This window comes from Scyliorhinus canicula, chromosome 4 (assembly GCF_902713615.1).
Source record: "Scyliorhinus canicula chromosome 4, sScyCan1.1, whole genome shotgun sequence".
Lineage (NCBI taxonomy): Eukaryota > Metazoa > Chordata > Chondrichthyes > Carcharhiniformes > Scyliorhinidae > Scyliorhinus > Scyliorhinus canicula.
Genome location: NC_052149.1, coordinates 157,874,727 through 157,895,404, shown reverse-complemented (window position 1 = coordinate 157,895,404; position 20,678 = coordinate 157,874,727). Strand labels below are relative to the sequence as shown.

Sequence of the window (20,678 nt, the reverse complement as noted above, 5' to 3'; positions counted from 1 at the left end):
AACCCAAAAAGATGCATTGAATTGGGGAAATGGAAATCAAATCATCATAAAATGTAAGAAAGCTGAAGATCTAAAATGGAAGGGTTTAAGAGGAATAGGAAAGAGAAGTAACAGAATGAAAATGAAAGACAAAGGTAGGGAGAAGCAGCAGTGGAAGACTATCTGTGAATGTTCAAATCGGCAATGCAGCCACAGAATACTGGATAAATAACTCAATAGACATTCAAATGTCCACATACAGTTCTGCAAATGGTAATGTTTTGTGGAGGAGGGATAATCCATCTGAGCTTCCCACATTTCTGAGGCAGAACTATTTGTGTCCCCTGAAATTATATCCAGTCATATTTAAAATCCAATGTTGCCTCTTAAGTTATTGATGAAGTCCACTAACCAGATACACTTGTGGTGTGTAATTTTAAAAAAAAAACCCATGCAATTATAGATTTTATCCTGAATTTGGTGTGTCTGTTGAAAGCCCATATCATTGGTGCTTCCCTAGTGCTTGGTGGCTGTGATAGTCCTGGGAGCAGTTTGATCTGCTGAGATCAAATTGTCCGATGTGTAGTGGACTATTAAAGTAGAATAAGTTTTTTTTTTAAAGTGTGTTTCCCCTCTCATTTATATTAGGCATATTGGACAACAATATAGGTTTCTTTTCTAAATACTATGTGAGGCGGTGCTGTTATTAATTAACCTTCTGAACAATCTGCTTCTCTTACAGTGGAAATGTTAATCTTATCTATCAAATACCATTTCCCCCTACAAACATTTGCATATCATTTCCCTTCACAAACTTTACATACATTTTTTTCCTCTTATTCCCTCTCACGCAAAAGCCAAATGGTTCAGTGTAACCAGAGAACCCCCTCCCCACTTACAGAAGGGACAGTATTTATTTCGGAAATGAAACAGGAGGTTGGCCATAGAGCTCCATGAGCCTGCACCATCATTCAATAAGACCACGTTTGATCTAACACTTTCTTCCCTTAACTTGCCATCTTTACATTCCAGTCAAGTCCAAAAATCTAGTTCTCTGGCCCAAAACGATTTGTGCATCCAGAGGCCTCCGAGTACAGAATGGGGACATTTCGGTCCATCAACTCTGCTCCATCAGAGCAGTTTAGCTAAATCCCACTTCCCCGCTGTCTCCCTGTAGCCCTGTGAAATGAAATGAAAATTGATTATTGTCACAAGTAGGCTTCAAATGGTTACTGTGAAAAATCCCTAGTCGCCACATTCTGGCACTTGTTTCTCCGTGGGTGCTTATCCAGTTCGAACCATTTGCTGCCTAAAAATAATTTTTCCTCGGGTCACCTTTGGTACCTTACCAATTGCCCTAAATCTGATCTTTATTTCTCCCATCTTTCTACCAGTGTGAACAGATTCTCCCTATCTGTGACTGGACCCTCGTGATTATGAACACCTCTCCCTCACCCTTCTCTACGGAGAACAACACCAACTTAGGAACAAATAACATAGGAGCAAGGAGTAGATCATTCAACCCCTCAAGCCTACTCCGTCATTCAGTAAGATTATGGCTGATCTGTGTTGAGTGCCATATTCCCCATATACCCCGATAACCTTTTGATTCCTTTGCCTAATGAGAATCTGTCTACTTCAGCCTTAAAAGCATTCAGTGACCCTGCTTCCACAAACTTCTGAGACCGAGAATTCCAAAGTTGCACAACCCTATAAAGAGAAAATATTTTTTCCTCATCTCTGTACGAGAAGGGAGACCCCTAATTTTAAATCAATACCCCCTAGTTCTGGAGTCACTCAGAGGAAACATCCTTTGAACATCCACCTTGTCAATATCGTTCAGGATCGTATGCTTCAATCAAGTCACCCCTCATTCTTCCAAACTCCAGCAGAAACAAGCCAAGCCTTTCCAGCCTATCTTCATAAGACAACCTCTTCATTCCAGGTATTAATCTAATAAACCTCCTCTGAACCCTCTCCCAAAGTATTTGCATCCTTCCAAGGTGACCAAAGCTGCACATTATTCGAGATGCGGTCTCACCAATGCCCTCTATAACTGAAGCATAACATCTTTTACTTTTAGCTTCTCCAATCTGTTAATATAACTGAAATCCCTCATTCCTAGAATCATTCTCTTTTGAGAATGATTCTAGAAGTGGGCACAATACACTAGCTGAGGCCAAACAAGTGTTTTATAAAGCTTAATCATCATTTTGTTGCTTTTTTACTCTTCTGCCAGGATCTTGGATGCTTTTTTTAACCACGTTCGTAACTTGCCCTGCCACGTTTGATGATTTCTGTATATTTACCCCCCCCCCCCCCGAGATCTCTATTCCTTCACCCATTTTAGAGTTGTATCCTTTATTTTCTTTTACTTCTCCTTATTCTTCCTAACTAATTATTTCCTCTGTTAAATTTCAGCTGCCATTCTGTCAGCCTTTGTGTCCTCTTGAAGTTTACTATTGTATCCTTCTCATCGATCACAATGCTTCCATGGTTTGTGTCCACCGAAAGCAGAAAGTTTGCATATTGTGGCCTGAACACCCATATCTAACTCATAAATAGGCATCAAGAAAAGCAATGTTCCTCAGATAAATGCCTGTTGAACCCCACAATATATCTTCCTCCAGTCATAAAAAACCACCACTGTTCCATGTCACTCAACCATACTGCCACAGTCACTTTTATTCTATTGGCTGCAACTATGGTGACAAGTGCATTATGTGGTACTTTCTTAGATGCCTGTTGTAAGTCCATATACAACACGTCAACCCTCTGTTTTCCCTCAACAAAAAGCCCAATCAAGTTAGTTAAACAAAACTAGCATTTAACATCTGTGTTGGGTTCCCTTAATTAATCTACATTTGTCTGTGGCTGTTAAACGTAGTCACAGATTTATCATTTCTAACATGTTTCCAATCACTAACTTTAAACGGACAGGTCTGTAGTTGCTTGCACCCTTTCTCCAAATGTTTGTAACCCTCGAGTGAAGAAATCTCTCCACATCTCATTCCTCAATGGTCGACTCCTTATCCTGAAACTATGGATGCTCTCTAGATTTCTCAGCCAGGGGAATGAGCCTCTCGGCATTTACACTGCCAAGCTCTTTAAGAATCTTACCCGATCAACTATCATTCGTTCTTGTAAACTCCAGAGTATATGGACTCAGAATCACTCCTCATTTGGGCAACACACAGTCCAGCGATCCATCTAGTCAATATTTGTTGCAGCCACCAACTCCACCCCTCCCCCAAAGGCAAGCACATCCTTTCTTGGGTAGGGATATCAAACTATACACACGGCACAGATGTGGTCTCACCAACGCCCTGTACAATTTCATATGATTTTCTTATGAGTAAACTGTAATTATGAGTTTAGTGCATTAGTTCATTACGCCCTTTATGGGGCTGAAGTGGTGTGCATAACTGGCTATTTTGAAATGTTATACTTGATACATAAAAGCAAAATACTACTGATGTTGGAAATCTGAAATTAAAATAAAATGCTTGAAAAGTTTAACGTGTCTGGCAGCATCTGTGAAGAGAGTTACCAGATTAATGTTTCAAGTCCTTGTGGCTACTCTGGGTGAGATTGTAAATTGGAATGAGGGTTTGCATTCTACCATCCTAGAGATGCAGCTGAGAGTAAAGTTTGACAGAAGGAGGCCATTCGGCCCATCGAGTCTGCACTGACCCACTTAAACCCTCCCTTCACCCTATCCTCGTAACCCAATAACCCCTTTTTGGTCACCCAGGGAAATTTATCATGGCCAATCCACCTACCCTGCACATCTTTGGACTGTGGGAGGAAACCGGAGCACCCGGAGGAAACCCACAGACTCTGGGAGAACGTGCAGACTCCGCACAGACAGTGACCCAGCGGGGAATCGAACCTGGGACCCTGGCACTGTGAAGCCACAGTGCTAACCACTTGTGCTACCATGCTGCTTTAAGTATATGCCCAGATATTTAACTGCATGATGTTCCATATACACAATACCAGTAATTGTACATTAATTAAACATGGAAAAGTTTCACTACAAACTGATTTCAGTAAAGTATATCAGTTCCTTAGGTGTATGGACCTTGTCTTAAAGTTTTTGGACACTTAAGTGTCCTTTTCAAAAACAAACCCATCTTTTCAACATTTTAAGGTAGTTTGTGACATTCTAATGCTGCGTTTTCCAGCACAGGCTCTTCAGAATTCTGAAATAATTTTAAATAGCAATATTCTTTATCAACTGAAAATTGCATGAAAATGAAGCACAAGAAGAATAATCAGAATTTATGGTAGTGTTTAAAAGGTGAATGTCTTTTTTCACTCCTGGTACCAGGTTACTTAATAATGGTGGACAGTGAATGGAGTTCTGTACAATGTGTGATTTTGTTTTTAAATGGTTGAAGTGTTGAAAATAAAGAGCGTGAAACTGCGATCTCACTTAAATATGCACATCGTAAGAGTCATAGGCCCCTTAACAGTGTTGCCAGGCTTGATAGTGGCTGAAAGATTTACAGTTATATTAATCAAATTGAATTTCAAGTTAATGCTGTAGTTTTGTAAAAACCTCTCCATAAAGCCTCCTAATAAAGGATTGATTTTATGTGCAACACACAAATCCTTCCTCTCTAATTATGTCCTGCTGCTCAGTGTGTATGAGTTTGTTCTCTGGCATCTTTCAACACATTTGTCATTTCTTTGCAGCATTCCCGTGGTTTGGGATGGATATTGGTGGAACGCTGGTGAAATTAGTTTATTTTGAGCCAATTGATATCACAGCTGAGGAGGAGGAAGAAGAAGTAGAAAGCCTAAAAAGTATTCGCAAGTACTTGGTATCAAACGTTGCCTATGGGTCCACGGGCATCCGAGATGTGCATCTTGAGCTCAAAGACATGACACTTTGGGGCCGCAAAGGAAACTTGCACTTTATTAGATTTCCTACACATGACCTACCTACCTTCATTCAAATGGGGAGAGACAAGAACTTTTCGACCCTACATACAGTGCTTTGTGCCACTGGAGGGGGTGCTTACAAGTTTGAAGAAGAATTTCGTACGGTAAGAACGTGTTAGTGATGAAGCTCCAATTGATGTATTGAAACACAGGACAAATACAGATTTTATGATAAGATATATTCATCATTAGGAATCAAAATCATTTTGTCCCTGGTTAGTTCTATCTGATTCCCATTTTGGATGGTCAAAAATGGGTGCACTGCCATCTTAGGTGACGCCTAGTGACAACGTCTAAGATTTGTACCTTTTGGGAATGACCACTTGAATGAAAGGCTCAAGAGCTGCTTGACACTCTCTCTCTGGTAATACTGAATTAACACCTTAATGTTAGCATATTCCAGTGTTTTAAGAACTCTAAAATAATTTTAAATGTCAAATAATTTTAAATATCAATATTCTTCATCACATTTGCATGGAAAGGAAGTTCCAAAAATAAATCAGAATTTATTCTATTGCTTAAGAGGTGAATGTTTTCCTGACACCAGTTCTACGTTTCCTAATAATGATGGACATGGAGTAGAGATCTGTACGTTGTGATTTTTTTTTTTAAATGGCTGAGGTGTTCGGGATAAATAGCGTGGAACTGCCAATCTCCTAGTAAATATGCACATCAGAGAGAAAAGTGGACAGGTGTTTGGGAAGGGAAATGCACTGACTGCATATTGCCCTCAATACAAGTGCTTTTATTTCTCTGGACTAATCTTTTTGACGGGGCCTCAAAACTGTGGAACTGTTCACAAAGGTAAATTCACTAAACCCACAGCTCGAGCACGGGACAGCTATAGAAAGGAACCTGGGTTAATCAGCACTGCAACCCCTTAAGTACATCCTGCAAGTGTTTAAAACCCAATCTTGGCGTCCCACTTCTCGATATATATCCTATATGAGATCAGTCATGATCATGTTGAGTGGCGGAGCAGGGGCTGAATTGCTCCTAGTTCTTATGATCTTATACCTTCCTTTCGACCTGAAATTTAAGCTTTGACCCCTGATCTCAACAACAACAATTTGAGGTGACAATCCTAGAATCCCTGCAATACAGAAGGAGGCCATTCTGCCCATCCCAAGTCTGCACCGACCCTCCGGAAGAGCACTCTACCAAGGATCCATGCCCGTAACCCCATCTAGTGGCAATTTAGCACAGCTAATCCACCTAACCTGCACATCTTTGGACTATGGGAGGAAGCCAGAGCACCCGGAAGAAACCCACACAGACACAGGAAGAATGTGCAAAATTCACAGTCACCCAAGGTCAGAATTGAATCCAGGTCTCTGGTGCTGTGTGGTAGCAGTGCTAGCCACCGTGCCTCCCACTGAACCACTACGTCATTGTGATAGTTTGGAATAATTAGCTGTGCTGTGAAAGGTGGGCAGGTGTGGTGCAGTTAACAGTTTGCTGGGATCTCTATTTTCCCTCTTTTGATCAATCTTTCTGTCCTCCTTTTACTGAATTCTAAACTGCTCCCATGCCCTGGGCTTGCTACTTTTTCTAGCAACTTTATATCACTCCTCTTTGGATCGAATATTACCCTTAATTTCTTTTGTTGACCGCTTTTCCCGTTGTGTTTTTGCTCCAGAAAGGAACATATTACTGTTGCAATGCATACATTCATTCCTCAAATATTAGCCACTGCCTAGCCATAATCATGTCTTTTTAATGAAGTACCCCAATCTATTGTAACCAACCCGTGCCTCTTACTTTGATGGTTTCTTTGTGTAGATTTAGGACTCTAGTTTCTAATTGGACTACCTCACCTTCCATTCTAATGAAGAATTCTATCAGGTTCTGGTCACTCTTCCTTAAAGGACCCCACACAAAAAGATTATTAATTAATCCCTTCTCATTGCACAATACCAAATCTAGGATAGCCTGTTTCCTAGTTGGCTCCTTGACGTACTGATCTGAAAAAACAGCTCGTAAAACAATCCAGAAATTCACCTGCCACAGTTTTATTGCTAATTTGGCTTGCCTGGTCTTTATGTAGATTAAAGTCGCCCATGATTACAGTAGCATCCTTGCTACATGCATCTCTAATTTCCTGTTAAATGTCATCCCCTACCGTACCACTACTCTTTGGAGGCCTCTAGCCAACACCCAGTAATGTTTTCAACCCCTGTTTGTTTTATAGCTCCACCCAGAATAGTTCTGCATCTTGATTTTCTGAGCAAATATCCTTTCTCACTATTGCACTGATTTCATCTTTTACTAACAATACCACCCCACCTTTTTTCATTTTTGCCTGATTTGAGTCATAACTAGCACAAAGGAAGATTGTTGTGTTGTTAGAGATCAATCATCACGGTCCCAGGTTACCTTTTTCCATCTTCTCCATTTTTAAATGACCACTCCGTTATTTCAGGCGATTTCATTATAATTGATGCTGTGTTGATTTAGGAAGGAATCAGATGCCGATTCTATCTTCTCCTGTCATTCTTCATCCGTCATTGTTAAAATTTAGTTTATGGGAATGAACATTGAATCTCATTGTTCCTTGTGCAGAATTTTCTGCTGCAATTTGTTTGCCAGAAATTAAACGGGAGCAATTTACTATTCTCTTGTTTCATTTTTGAGAATGTTAGAATTGAAGAAAAACTTGAGCAAACAATTTCTTATTCTGAAAGTAGTGCTGGAGATTAAGATGGATTTTTCTCTAATTCTGTCAAACTGGGATCTTGTTCTGACCCTCCAGTGACACTAATAGACTTTGTTTATTTCAGATTGCTAATCTGCAGCTACACAAACTGGATGAACTGGATTGCCTGGTCAATGGCCTTTTGCACATTGACTCTCTCAGTTTTAATGGCCAGGCAGAATGTTATTACTTTGAAAATGCCTCAGACCCTGAGAAATGCCAGAAGATGCCTTTCAACCTTGATGACCCCTACCCTTTGCTTGTGGTGAACATTGGTTCAGGAGTCAGCATATTAGCTGTTTACTCAAAGGACCATTATAAGAGAGTAACTGGGACAAGGTAATATGTTACAGGATTACAATAATTTATGGGTTTTTTCCTATAATTTATTTGCCAAATAATGGGTAAACCTTGAAATCCTACATCATGGTAGATCCCATCACCTCTTCTGTCTCATCCTATCTGTTCTGTCATTCCATGTCTGTCTCTCTGATTATCAGTTAGAGCTATGTCTTTTTAGCTTCCCTGCCTCATGGTAAGTGACACTGGCTTATTCTGATGAGAGTTTTATCATGTATTCTGACCCAGTTTTATAACCGCTTTTGAGCTGAAGTGGGTAAGACCAACTCCATGAATATTTGTTGCCCATTAGCTTTTTGAGAATTAATTTTCAGATATTTTAATAGAAGCATTAGTCCATCGCTGTGAGCCTTCATGAATATAAACATTTAGACTGGTATTTAAATATCAGTGAACAGAGCGGTGCACATTTGTATGTGTAGAGTTCTACGTTGCCTTACTGGACACCCAGGTGAAACCAGCAAAATAATTTGTGTCTTTGAACTACGTTGCTCTGAGCAGGTTCTGGCCTCTGACCGGTACCTACAGCATATTGGCATTACCAGGGAAACCCCTCCATCCACAAAATAGGCAAAACCAATAGATGTAATGGGACCCTGTAAAGATTGGTGTTATTTGGCAAAAGTCAGAGCTTGAGATCTAAAAGCAAAGAACACTTAATTATTTCCAAATATTCTCATTACTAATTTAAAATGCCTATGTTGCCTGAAATGTTGACTTTTTTTTTGTTTTTTAGTTTAGGAGGTGGAACCTTCCTGGGCCTCTGCTGTTTACTTACAGGTTGTGAGACTTTTGATGAAGCTCTCGAAATGGCATCAAAGGGCGACAGCACCATGGCTGATAAACTTGTGCGGGATATCTATGGGGGAGACTATGAACGTTTTGGTTTGCCAGGATGGGCAGTTGCATCCAGGTACGTACTAAAAACAATTGGCTCTTTGAACACACTGAGCCCAATATCTTTAACTTCTATGAAGCATTGCAGTTTTCAAGCAACAGCTTGCACTGCAGATAGAAATTTAGAGGGTTTTTGTTTTTGCATGTTTTTGTCAATCACTGTACATATAAGCTCCTTAGATTTTTTTCAGGAGGATTTAATACCCAAGGAGTGATCTTAATAAAAACAGAAAAGGTTTTTAAATGTATAGGATTGGCATGTTGCCAAACATCTGCGAAAGGATCTACCCTGAAATGTATTGGCGAGATGTCTTAACAGCCAAGCATCTGATGATGGATCCCATCTGAAATGCCAGTCTGTCTTTTACGTTAACAGGCCACATGTTCATTTCTAGCACATTCTGTGTTTAGTTTTGCACTTTCGTCTTCTCCAAGGAATATTTTAATATTGAGTGGAAGCTATTTAAGATTATGACCATGATTAGGTGTTTGAAAATGCTTCATTGCTAGCGTACGTGTTGCAGGGGAGAACACAATGCCAAGTCGTGACAGGTGCAATAACATGATTATGGCATCCTTTTTATAATTAAATTGAAAAGTCAACTATATATAACTAGTGCACGCTCTCATATCAGCTTAAAATATTAAACTATAGACCCATAAATGTTATTAGGCTAAAGAATGTACCATTGTTAATCACAAACTGTGATTACTGCCATTATGCTCACATTTTTATAATGACAACGGATAAACAAGGTCCAGGTTCGTCATAATAGCAGATCTTTTTGCTTTTCTGAATTGAACAAGACCAAATTCTTTTTTAAATTGACAAGACTGCAATTTTGCGTTCTGTGGATTTAATCACTGCCTCAAATCAGAAAAGGTTCCCCGACAGCTTGTCAATTTTACTTGGTGTGTTGCTGAGCTACACTGTGCAGGAACATTTCCGTGCGGCCACATTCTGCTCTAAATCAGATGGTGCAGGTTTCAGGGTGCTGTAGTTAGCTTGATGACCCATGTCGCAGCTCGGTAGCATAAGTGGATAGCACTGTGGCTTCACAGCGCCAGGGTCCTAGGTTCGATTCCCCGCTGGATCACTGTCTGTGCGGAGTCTGCACGTTCTCCCCATGTCTGCGTGGGTTTCCTCCCACAGCCCAAAGATGTGCAGGTTAGGTGGATTGGCCATGATAAATTGCCCTTAGTGACCAAAAAGGTTAGGAGGGGTAATTGGGTTACGGGGATAGAATGGAAGTGAGGGTTTAAGTGGGTCGGTGCAGACCCAATGGGCCTAATGGCCTCCTTGTACTCTATGTTCGATGTGTCAGCCATGGTCCCTGCCAGTGTTCCCACTAAGCTTCCTGGTTGTATAGTAACTCGCAGCATGTAACGCAGTTCAACAAACAGACTTTTAAACCAAACAGAAAATTAGAAGGAACATTGCTTTCCCGCTTTTGGTTACTGTCCAGCAATCCCTGCAGCCAGTGCCTAGCTATGGCAATCGGGTAAAGACCGAATTGGAGCGATCTAATATCCCATACCGCTCTATAGGACATCTATACTCCATGTTTGCTTTTGACTTGGGCCAAGATACCTGTGCTGGATCACTCAGCAATCATTTTTTGAAGATGTTGGTGACAGTCCAGAGGTTTGCACCGTTCCTCCTTTCTGTCAAAACCCTCAAAACATTGCTCAAAGGTTTCCGCGAGTTCCAGTAAGGTTTGCGAGTGACCCGACATTATAGCCTCCAGGATTCAACTTTCCTAGTGGTCTACAATCCATAGGAGCCATACTATCCATGAACGGATGTCACAACCCCTCTACAAATGGAATTTGAAAGAAAGACCAACATGCCACCTGTGGTTGCCTGAATCAGGCTGTCCACCACCTTGAATGAATGTGGCCTATGAAAATGCTCTGCAGGATTCAAGGCAATCTTCCTAACAACACAGTGTTGTCATTTGCCTGTCTGACTTGGACTTTTAACGCTGCAGGGTGTCATTCGCAGGACGAGCTGGAGAGGCAGTGGTGTAGTACTGTCCAGAACCTGTGTTTGAACCCTACTTTGGCGAAATTTGAATTCGATAAAAATCTAAGTGACCATGAAACCAAATGTTGATTGTCGTAAAAACCCACCTGGTTCAGCATTGTCCTTCAGGAAAGGAAATCTGCCATCCTTACCTGGTCTGGCCTACATGTGACTCCAGATCCACAGCAATGTGATTGACTCTGACTCTTAAATACCCTCGGGAATGGGCAATAAATGTTGGCCCAGCCAGCGAGCCCATATCCCGTGAACAAATACAAAAAGGGCCCAGCATGTGCGCGGTACCTTCAGAATTGTACCCCAGCAAGAGACTGAAGTAAAATGACCAGTTTTGTTTACTTGTAGAATAGTAATTTTAATTTCTGTAGCACTCCATTTCGATGGATAGATATCTCCCAAGGACTCTGCAGCTCACACAAAGAAATAAAGGGGAAGAGCAGAAAGCCTCCAATTACTAATGTTATCCTGATATTTGCTTATAGATTTAAAATAATGTAAGTTCTTCATAAATTAATAATGAACTATTTATTTTTCTCTTGTAGCTTTGGAAATATGATTTGCAGGGAGAAACGAGATTCCGTCAGCAAAGAAGACCTAGCAAGAGCTACTTTGGTCACCATCACAAACAACATTGGATCCATAGCCCGAATGTGTGCTCTGAATGAGGTATAGTAGTTCTGCCAGTACTGTTTTGCAGATGATGTCCAGCTTTACAGTATATGATTGGCTTTACGATCAGAAACCTAATTAGACTAGCCATATAAACAAACACTGGTTACAAGTGCTGATCAAAGTAACTTGCTCGCTGCCTGACTTCCCTGTCCATCGAGAAGGCGTATGTCAGGACTGAGCTTGCCAGGATGGGGATACTGCGTGTTTCTACTCAGTCCATGCATTTAAGAGAGTCCTCTTATGATCGGGAACAAAACTTAAAATAATTGAATGTATACAGCTTTTGTGAAACCTTGGATGGGATTCTCTTAGCCCGGGCCGGAGAATCGCCGGGCGCGAATCGCGCGATGCTTGTCCACTGATTCTCCGGAGAGTGGAGAATCGGCGCCAGAGCGCGCTGCCCCCACCAGCGATTCTTCACCCGGGATGGGCTGAACGGCCACAAAAAAAAATCCGGGTCCCGCTGATGCCGTCCATGTGTGGTCTAACCAGCGGGACCTCGGTGTCCATCTATCCGGCGGCAGTCTGGTGGGTTGGGGGGGGTGGCCTCCACTATGGCCTGGCCCACGATCGGGACCTACCAATCGATGGCTGGCCTCTCTGGCTGGGGCCCTCTTTTGCTACGCGCTGGCCCCTGTACCCCTATGCCATGTTGCATCGGGGCTGGCGCGGAGAAGGGATCCACCACGCATGCGCACAATCGCGTCAGTCACATGCCCCGCGCCGTCCATTTGACGCCGGTATCTGCAGTGGCAGCGGCATGGGTCGCTCCAGTGCCATGCTGGCCCCCTGTAAGGATCAGAATCTCTGTTTCTGGGGGCATGTTGATGCTGTCGTAAAACACGGCGGCGTCAACGCTTAGCCTCCGGATCAGAGAATCCCGCCCCATATCTCTTGATCCGAGTGCATGTAGTGTAATATTGCTGGAAGTTGAAGAAAATAATGTTATTGTAATATTTGCTGAATTGTGGATCTCATCATGTCTCACAAAGCTGCATTTCTAATAGGTTCATATCACATCTCTCAGAACAATGGAATACTTTGAAGTTAATTGATGTGTGGTTGAATGCAACCATTAACTTTGCATGCTTCGGAGTCCGATAAACTCAGTGAGATGAATGACCAGCTCACCTACTTATTTTTTTGAGGGGCGGTAGTTAAGGAGACAGTCTCTCAGTTTAGCCTCTCACCTGAATAATGGCATTTAATTAGCGACACTAGCAACAGATGTTGCTCATTGGTCATGTACTCACCTCCTCATCAGTGGTTGTGACTTGAAGCTCCACTCCAGGATTTGAGCACAAACGTCTTGGCTGATGCCAGCACAGTGCTGAGGGAATGCTGCAGTGTTGGAAGTGCAATCTTTCAGATAAGATGATTGCCTCTCGTGGATCGAAGAGATCCCGCAGCACGAGCAGGTATGTTTTCCCTGGTGCCTTGGCCAACGTTTATCCCTCAATCGATCAAAGTCACAAAAAGGGATTGTGTAGTCATTTTCACATTGCTGTTTTTTTTTGAACCTTCTATGTACTAATTGGCTGCTGTTGGTTTTACCTACATTGCAACAATAAAGTTTATCTTTCCAAAAATACTTGATTGGCTGTAAGGTGATTTGGGATTGCTGTGGCGAAGAAAGGCACTTTATAAGCACAAGGTTTTTTTTCTGTCTTTGCACTGGACTGTCAGGATGTTCAAATCCTGAAATGTGGCTTCAATACAAAACTATGGGTGAGAATGTTAACCTGATGCTTATCTTGATGTAGCTTGACAGGAACAAATTCGCATATCTGGTGTGATAGAAACTACGCAGAAGAATCTTTCTTATCTCAATAGCTGCCAAATCTGTGAAAAGAACTTGAAATTCTCTGTGCTTTCGGCTTCTTTACAGTGCTGCCTTGTGACGTGAAGATCAAGCAGCATTGTACAGGGCTATGAAAGCTCAGAGACTTCACATCATTGAACAATTTTAAATGGGAGTCTGTTCCTTTGTCCTATGCTGTCTCTACTCTATCCGTCTACCAGTGATTTAGTAATGAAAAGTATCGCTATACATAAACTAGAAATGGGAATATCTATCTATATAATATATATTATCAACTAAGAGAATGTTTAACTAGCTGCTGTATTTGGTGAAGTAATTGTAGCATCATTAATTGAACATAGTGAGAATGACAAGCCATCCTGTAACCAAGGCATCGGGCAAGTTCATCCATATTTCAAAAAGCCTTTGTGTTGATCATCTCGAAAGTGTTGCTTATGTTCTGCAACCCTTGATCGGATCCCAGTAAATGCTGTGCTTGCTAACAACACCACACCCTGATTCCAAGAATGAATGATAAGATAAGAAGAAAGTTGCTAATGGTATTGTTGGGAGCCCAGTGAAGCAAAATGTCCTCCAGCTAGACAAACCTTTGCAAGTGCTAAGGTTTGTAAGATTGTCCTGTCACCTTTAGTCTGACTCAAACTTTAAATACAATTGGTGAAAGGTTATCAGATTGAACATGTCAGTTTTTTTCAATTGGCCTGCTTCTTAAACTCCAAATTTAATGGGCTCCTGGAGATGGAATTCCTGAACCGTGTACTTCTCAGGAACACGTTCGATCTAAGATGCTTTGTACCTGGTCCCATAGGCTAATTTACCCTTTATGGTCAGCAGCAGAATAAAAGCACAAGGTTCTGGGAGCAGAGTGAGATGACAAAATGTTTAACGTTGAAGGATTAGTCTACAAAACAAAAGACTGCTTCTTTCATCAGTTCTTAGTGTGCCTGTCAGCAAAAAACCATTTTATTCAAAAGCTGTTATTTCTTGATTGCTATGCTCTGCAAATACCAGTGGCTTCCATAATTTTGAATTCTGGACGACCAAACCATTCTTTTCACCACTTCATATTTTTATTGTTTGCAGAAGATAAATAGAGTTGTTTTTGTTGGCAACTTCCTGCGTGTCAATACACTGTCAATGAAACTCCTGGCTTATGCACTGGATTACTGGTCAAGGGGTCAGTTGAAGGCATTGTTTCTGGAACATGAGGTGCGTGCTTTACCAGTTATTTATATCTGAAGGTATTATCAAAAATGATTTGACCCTGCTCATTTATTTGATTAAAGTCTACATAGCGAATTTCTGAAACTCCAAGCAATTGCCCGATGCTTTTTGTCAACGACTTTATCTGACATGAAGCAGTTGCAGCTATTCACTGTCCACTCGACAGTAACAATAGTACAGGTCGAGCATCCCTTATTCGAAATGCTTGGGGCCGAGAGTATCTTGGGTTCTGGAATTTTCCAAATTTTTGAATACCTGTATAGATACAGTTGTGAAACGTCACACGGCTAGTGGACCTCGGGTGAACACCCTGGGCTGGATTCTCCTTTTTCAGTGGCTAAGTACTGGCTGAAACAGAGAATTCCGCCGCGGGTATTTTACGGCGCCGTACCCTCACCGATTTCTGGGACCGGTGAGGGGCTAGCAGTGGCACTGGGTGAAACGCCTAGCTCCCGCTCAGAAAATAACCAGAGAATGGCCGGGTCCCTGACTGTGCATGCACAAGGCGACAACCTGCATCGGTCGTGCCGTACAACATAGCCCCGGCAGTTCGCGGACCCGACCCGCCAAATACAACCCCACAGGCCACCCCTGGCCATACGCCACCAGTTCCCCCAGCCCTTGCAGAAGCCATCCCGGCTGAGTGTGGCCGATGAAGCACAAATGCCGTTGCAACGGCATGCAACACCCGACGCGATGACTCTATTTCAGAGGGGGCAGAGTCTCTCAAACTGGCGCCGCCCTCAGTTTCGCCATTGGAGTGCATTCTACGCCCGATCGGCGATTGCGATATTGGCATCAGGCAACGGAGAATCCCGCCCCATATTTGTTTTCCTAAAAACATGATTTGGGAGTTCAAGAAGTGCGGATTTCAAAGCTTTTCGAGTAAGGGGTGCTCAACCTGTAATTTGTTCTTCAAACAAATAAAATCTCTCGGTGCAATATGATGGTGTCATATTCATCGCGTTATTCAATTAGGGCATAATATTTCTTGTTGCTTGATCGTCACATGAACCTGTTGCGATGGAAGTGTGTATAATGGTTACGATTAGACATCAGGCAACTTAATTTTTGCCATTTGAAGAGGCAATTCTATGGTGAAGAAACAGGTGAATCACTTGCATTTTCTGGAGTATGTATGATCAGATTTTGCAGGATCAGATTCTGGAAAAACCTGTGTGCAGGTTTGGAGAAGGATCAGGTTCTGGGTTGGGAGGTATGTCAATCAAGTCTGGGAGTGAAGGAAACCCTAGATTATCATCATAGAAGATTATCGCATTTACATCAGAAACCAAACTGAACAAAATAGGAATTCCAGGGTTGAGAAGACTTGGAAAAAAGTGCTAACTATCCCTGTCTGATACTATTTGGTACAGATCACTTCGATACTATGTTTGATGTGTTGAGTAGCTTATCTCAACCTTGTGTCCAACAGGGCAATTTACTTGGTCTTTTTGTCCCAGGTTCAAAAGAAAGGAACCCAGCAAAAGCAGTAGGATTATCAACCCTTCAAGCCCCTTGGGCCATTCAAATAGTTGTGGCTGATCTGAAAAGCCACAACTCCATTTTGTTACGGATACCTAGTCAGTTCTCAATAGTGACTAAGAGTCTGGATCAGATTCCATAACCTTATTTAAGTTTTAATTCAGTGCGGAAAGATTAATTAATTCCAGGAGGCATAATATAAGAAATAGGGCTTGGTTATGTTATAAACAAACTTTATTACAACAAAAGAAAATAAAACTATATTTAAACTTCTACTTCAGCTCTAACACTAACAGATTACATGTAGTTTCTTAACTTTAACACACTAGTTCCCATTAAGCATCACTTTAACCATGGTGCTTACACAGGCCAAGGCACTATTTGCATTTAGGGACACTTGTTCAGAACCCTTTCCCAAAGCCTGCCTCAATGGCAACTTTCATGACCCCCCCTCTGATTGATTTCTACAGCCGTCTGCCTGTAACTGTTCAAAACAGCATTCTCTCCCTGTCTCTAAGCTCCGTCCAGCCCCTCAAACAAAGGTTCTCTCGGGTTTCCAGACCTGAACCTATTATTGTTACCTTGGCTGATTATCCTCTCCCGTTTATACGAAAGAACAAAGTTATACATTTATACATGCTCAACTTCCGTTGACTGACAAATAGGTCAACAGACTCTGTGATGGGTTCCTGGCTGGTCAAACAAGTTGTCCCAAAGGGCAATGGATCTTGAGTGGATCACCCTGGCTGATTCAGGGCACCATGTGTATTCCTACTAACGAGGTTAAGTCTGAATGACCAGGTAACGCAGGCTATGGGTGTATATCCCTTTGCTTTTCCCTCAGTTTAGTTAACCCCTAGGCTGTCTGTTAAATCTTGGATCCCATTTCTGGATCCAAGTTTCTAATGTCTCCCTATCATGACAAATTTCCTGCCTTGATCCATGTCCCTTCACCAAACCTAATCAAAATAATATAATCTCAGTTTTGGCAACTCCAGCTAACTCAGCATAGTTTTAGGGGAGAGAATTCCAGATTTCCACTATTCTTGTCAATGTTTCCTGAATGGCGTAACTCTGATTTTAACATTATTCCCCTCATGTTCTGGATTTCCCTGTCCGATACAAAGTTTCTCTGTATTGGGTGGTATTGGTTAAGCAGTACATGAAATGCTTGTTCCTCCCCTTCATTTGGAGGCTGGAGATACTTTTTGAGTTCTTCGTTAGTAATGGTCCCTCAGCCGACATTCCAAAAACGTTTTCAATTTTTCTACGTTTAAAAATGACTGCAATGTGACATCTGAACTTCACTGGCTGTCATCTTGAGCTTGGTATGTTGTCATGCTGAATTTTGGAAGATGAAGTTAGAAGCTAATGGTGAAGGTTACTACCAATACAACTATATTGATTTTTTGCTGTCATGTCTAGGGATGCAAGATGTGCGAGAAAACCCTACTCTGCTCTGCTAAGCGTACTGCAGTTTTTTGGGCAGGGTTGGGCTTTAGAAAGTGAAATGTTGTTGGGGAAAATATGTATTGAAACAGTAGAAGAAACTGACTTTTAACAATGGGGAATGAACACTAGGTTGGGAGAGATGAAGCTAAAAATGTTGTTTGGCTCGACCTTCCTGCCCTTTCAAAAGTGGCAGGTGATGGTCAGCCTAGCATGGGCAGCATCATGGCACAGTGGTTGGCATTGCTGCCTCAGCACCATGGGCCCGGATTCAGTTCTGACCTTGGGTGACAGTCTGTGTGGATTTTGCACATTCTCCCGTGTCTGCGTGGGTTTCCTCCCACAGTGCAAAGGTGTGCAGGTTAGGTGGATGGGTCAGCTATGCTTAATTGCCTCTTGGTGTCCAAAGGTTAAATGGGATTACAAGGTTATGGGGATAGGGCAGGGGAATGAGCCTACGTAGAATGCTCGTTCAGAGGGTTGGTGCAGACTGGATAGGCCGAATGGCCTAATTCTGTTCTGTAGGGATTCTATGGATTCTAGGTGCATAGATGAATTGACCCCGATTCAAAAGAAACTTGAGCTTTTGATGCTTCCTCAAAGAATCTGGAGGAGAGCAAGATGTTTGCGGGGCAAGAGGACTGCGAATTACATGTGCAGAAAAATGTGGTTTGAAAGATGAAATCTTGAGTGGAATTATCATCAAAAGAATGAGTATGAGTCACTGATGTGTAGGAGGCCCTTGCACTAATGCACTAAGGGAGAGGCGAAAAGTTGTGAACCAGCAGCTCAAGAAATGATTGGAGAAAAAATAAACTAAGCACAGTTTTGTTTGGGAGACTTATGGGGTGTTATGTTTAATGTAAAAATGCTGCACAAAATAATAAAAATTGTTATATGGAAATTCTGCTATGTTTACTTATTCTTCCTTTTTAAACTACAGGGTTACTTCGGAGCAGTAGGTGCCCTCCTTGGACTTCTCAATTCCACTTAGAAGTCATGGCTTTCGGTATCCCGGTGGTTTCTGAAGAAACGCAAACATCTGCATGATGATTTTGAAATGGAAAGGTTCATCCAGGGTAATAAAACCTTGTGAAAATCTGTGACAAAATTGAGCCACACTACAGGCTGTTGTATTATGAAAGTATTCTTTCTACTTGAATAGTGAAAAATCTTAACAGGTTTTTTTAAATTGGGTCCAATGTTATTGGGCATTAAACCACACCATAACTTAGCACAACACTGCTTTAAAAACTTGCTTTTATTGCCACATCAGCAAAAGGTTGTTTCGTTTTGTTAATCTAATCTTGAATTACCCTTTACCCTATTCAAATGATCTCCAAAATACCCTTGCGCCTATACACATCAAAACCTTCCTTGAACTTTTGGAATCTCCATACTGGCTAATGATTATAGAAAGATAAGCACTGAGTTTCACAGGTGGAATGAATAAATAATCTGTAACAGTATCTGGAGGTGAGGAGGAATCTACTCTTATGGAGAATGATTTGGGGTTGCAGCAATGCAAGTACTTTGTAACACAGATCTGTTTAAGGACTCTGTATATAAGACATATAATGTTGCTCAAAGTCGCCGGATTTGAGCAAAAATTAATCACAACTAAAATATGACCCCTTCTCTCCTGGGAAGCCTTGGTATGTATTCATGTACACACCAAAAGTGGCTTTATTTATTTTTTTAAAGTAGTTAATTTTATTCAGGAAAAGTATGTATTTTATATGGGAGGGTGGAATTCTGCCTGTGAGAAATCATTAGAAATACTTCAGTTATTAAAATGCCTTAAGCGTGCACCAACAACAGGTGCACACTCTAATACATCCTTAACAGGAAATGGGGCAAACCAGACTTGTACATATACAAATGTGAGAAAACACTTTTTGAAGGTAATGATTGCTAGATAAGTTGTATCTAGCCCCATAAACAACAGAGCAGAGTTTGAGTAAATGTTCTGCTCATTGTTTAAGGAATTCTATTGGGTCACCTCTTGAAGTTCCTCGAAGGTATCTATTTTATTATATATGTGAAATTTATAAGCATGTTAGTTTAATGTTGGGTCGTCTTTGCTGAGAGGTGCAATAGTCAATGACTAGTGCCTTCTATGTTAACGTATGGTGATTTCAGGCTGAGTGGCTAATGATTGTGATGTACAATAATTGCTTGGAAAAGTTGGTAATAACCAGCTGATTATTAGAAAGTGATGCAGGCAGTATTATATATACCCTGATTGTATTTCCTTCTGCTAATTGGCTGCTATTGTCAGTCCCATCAGTTGTACAGTAATTATGTGCCAAATGTTCAGTATAGTTTTCACCACCTCTTGTATCTGGAGCATGCACCTTCCTATTCTAATTTCATGAGAAAATTATTGACAACCAATTTAATAAAATGACCATAATTTTATTTTGTGATTATTGTGTCTCTCAGCCTTTGTTTTCGACGTCTGCGAAAACTTTTTTCCCCCCCTCCAGTCAACCTGTTCCCTATATAACGGAACCTCCTAATTCTGATAGCCGAGAAGGTCCCATTAATCAATACTGGAATTTGGCCAAGCTATTGACGGGCTCCAAATTTTGATTTTGCCTAAAAGGTACAGTAAAAAAAAAACTAGATATGAAATTGAACTTAAATACAATGCAATTAACCAAAGAAACTTAGCAGGCAAAGGACAGAGGCCTGGATCAATATGACACAAAACTTTGTCTAACGTGACCTGCATGTGATTGATGCATCTCAATTTTAAGAGGGGATTTTTTTGTTTGTTTGTTCATTCATAATAATCAGTTCACCTAACAAGCATGTCTTTCGGGACTTGAGAGGAAATCGAGGCAGAGAGGAAACCCATGCAGGCACTGGGAGAACGTGCAGACTCCGCACGGACAGTGAACCAAGCGGGAATCCAAACCAGAACCCTGGAGCTGTGAAGCAACAATGCTAACCACTGTGCTACCGTGCTGTCCTGTTGGTGTGGATTCTTGAGGTGTGGAACACTGGCAAGGCCAGCAGTCATTGCAGGTCCATACTTTCCAACTGGATTACTTGCCAGGCCGCATCAGTGGGCATTTGAGACTGGTGGATTGAGT

General features: G+C 41.5%; 1 protein-coding gene across 2 annotated transcripts in view; it reads left to right on the top strand.

The window, feature by feature from the left end:
* The window catches only part of LOC119965117 (pantothenate kinase 3), a 38,701-nt gene extending 18,499 nt beyond the window's left edge, over positions 1-20,202 (top strand). The window contains exons 1-7 of one of the 2 annotated variants that reach the window (XM_038795450.1): positions 1,907-1,924; positions 4,681-5,033; positions 7,710-7,963; positions 8,721-8,897; positions 11,468-11,591; positions 14,503-14,628; positions 18,521-20,202. In XM_038795450.1, coding sequence (XP_038651378.1) covers positions 4,698-5,033; positions 7,710-7,963; positions 8,721-8,897; positions 11,468-11,591; positions 14,503-14,628; positions 18,521-18,571 — 1,068 coding nt within the window. In that variant the 5' untranslated portion in view covers positions 1,907-1,924; positions 4,681-4,697 and the 3' untranslated portion in view covers positions 18,572-20,202. Of the gene's footprint in view, positions 1-1,906; positions 1,925-4,680; positions 5,034-7,709; positions 7,964-8,720; positions 8,898-11,467; positions 11,592-14,502; positions 14,629-18,520 lie in introns of those variants that run through there. The other variant, XM_038795449.1, reaches the window with a different exon arrangement.
* Positions 20,203-20,678: the final 476 nt, after the last annotated feature.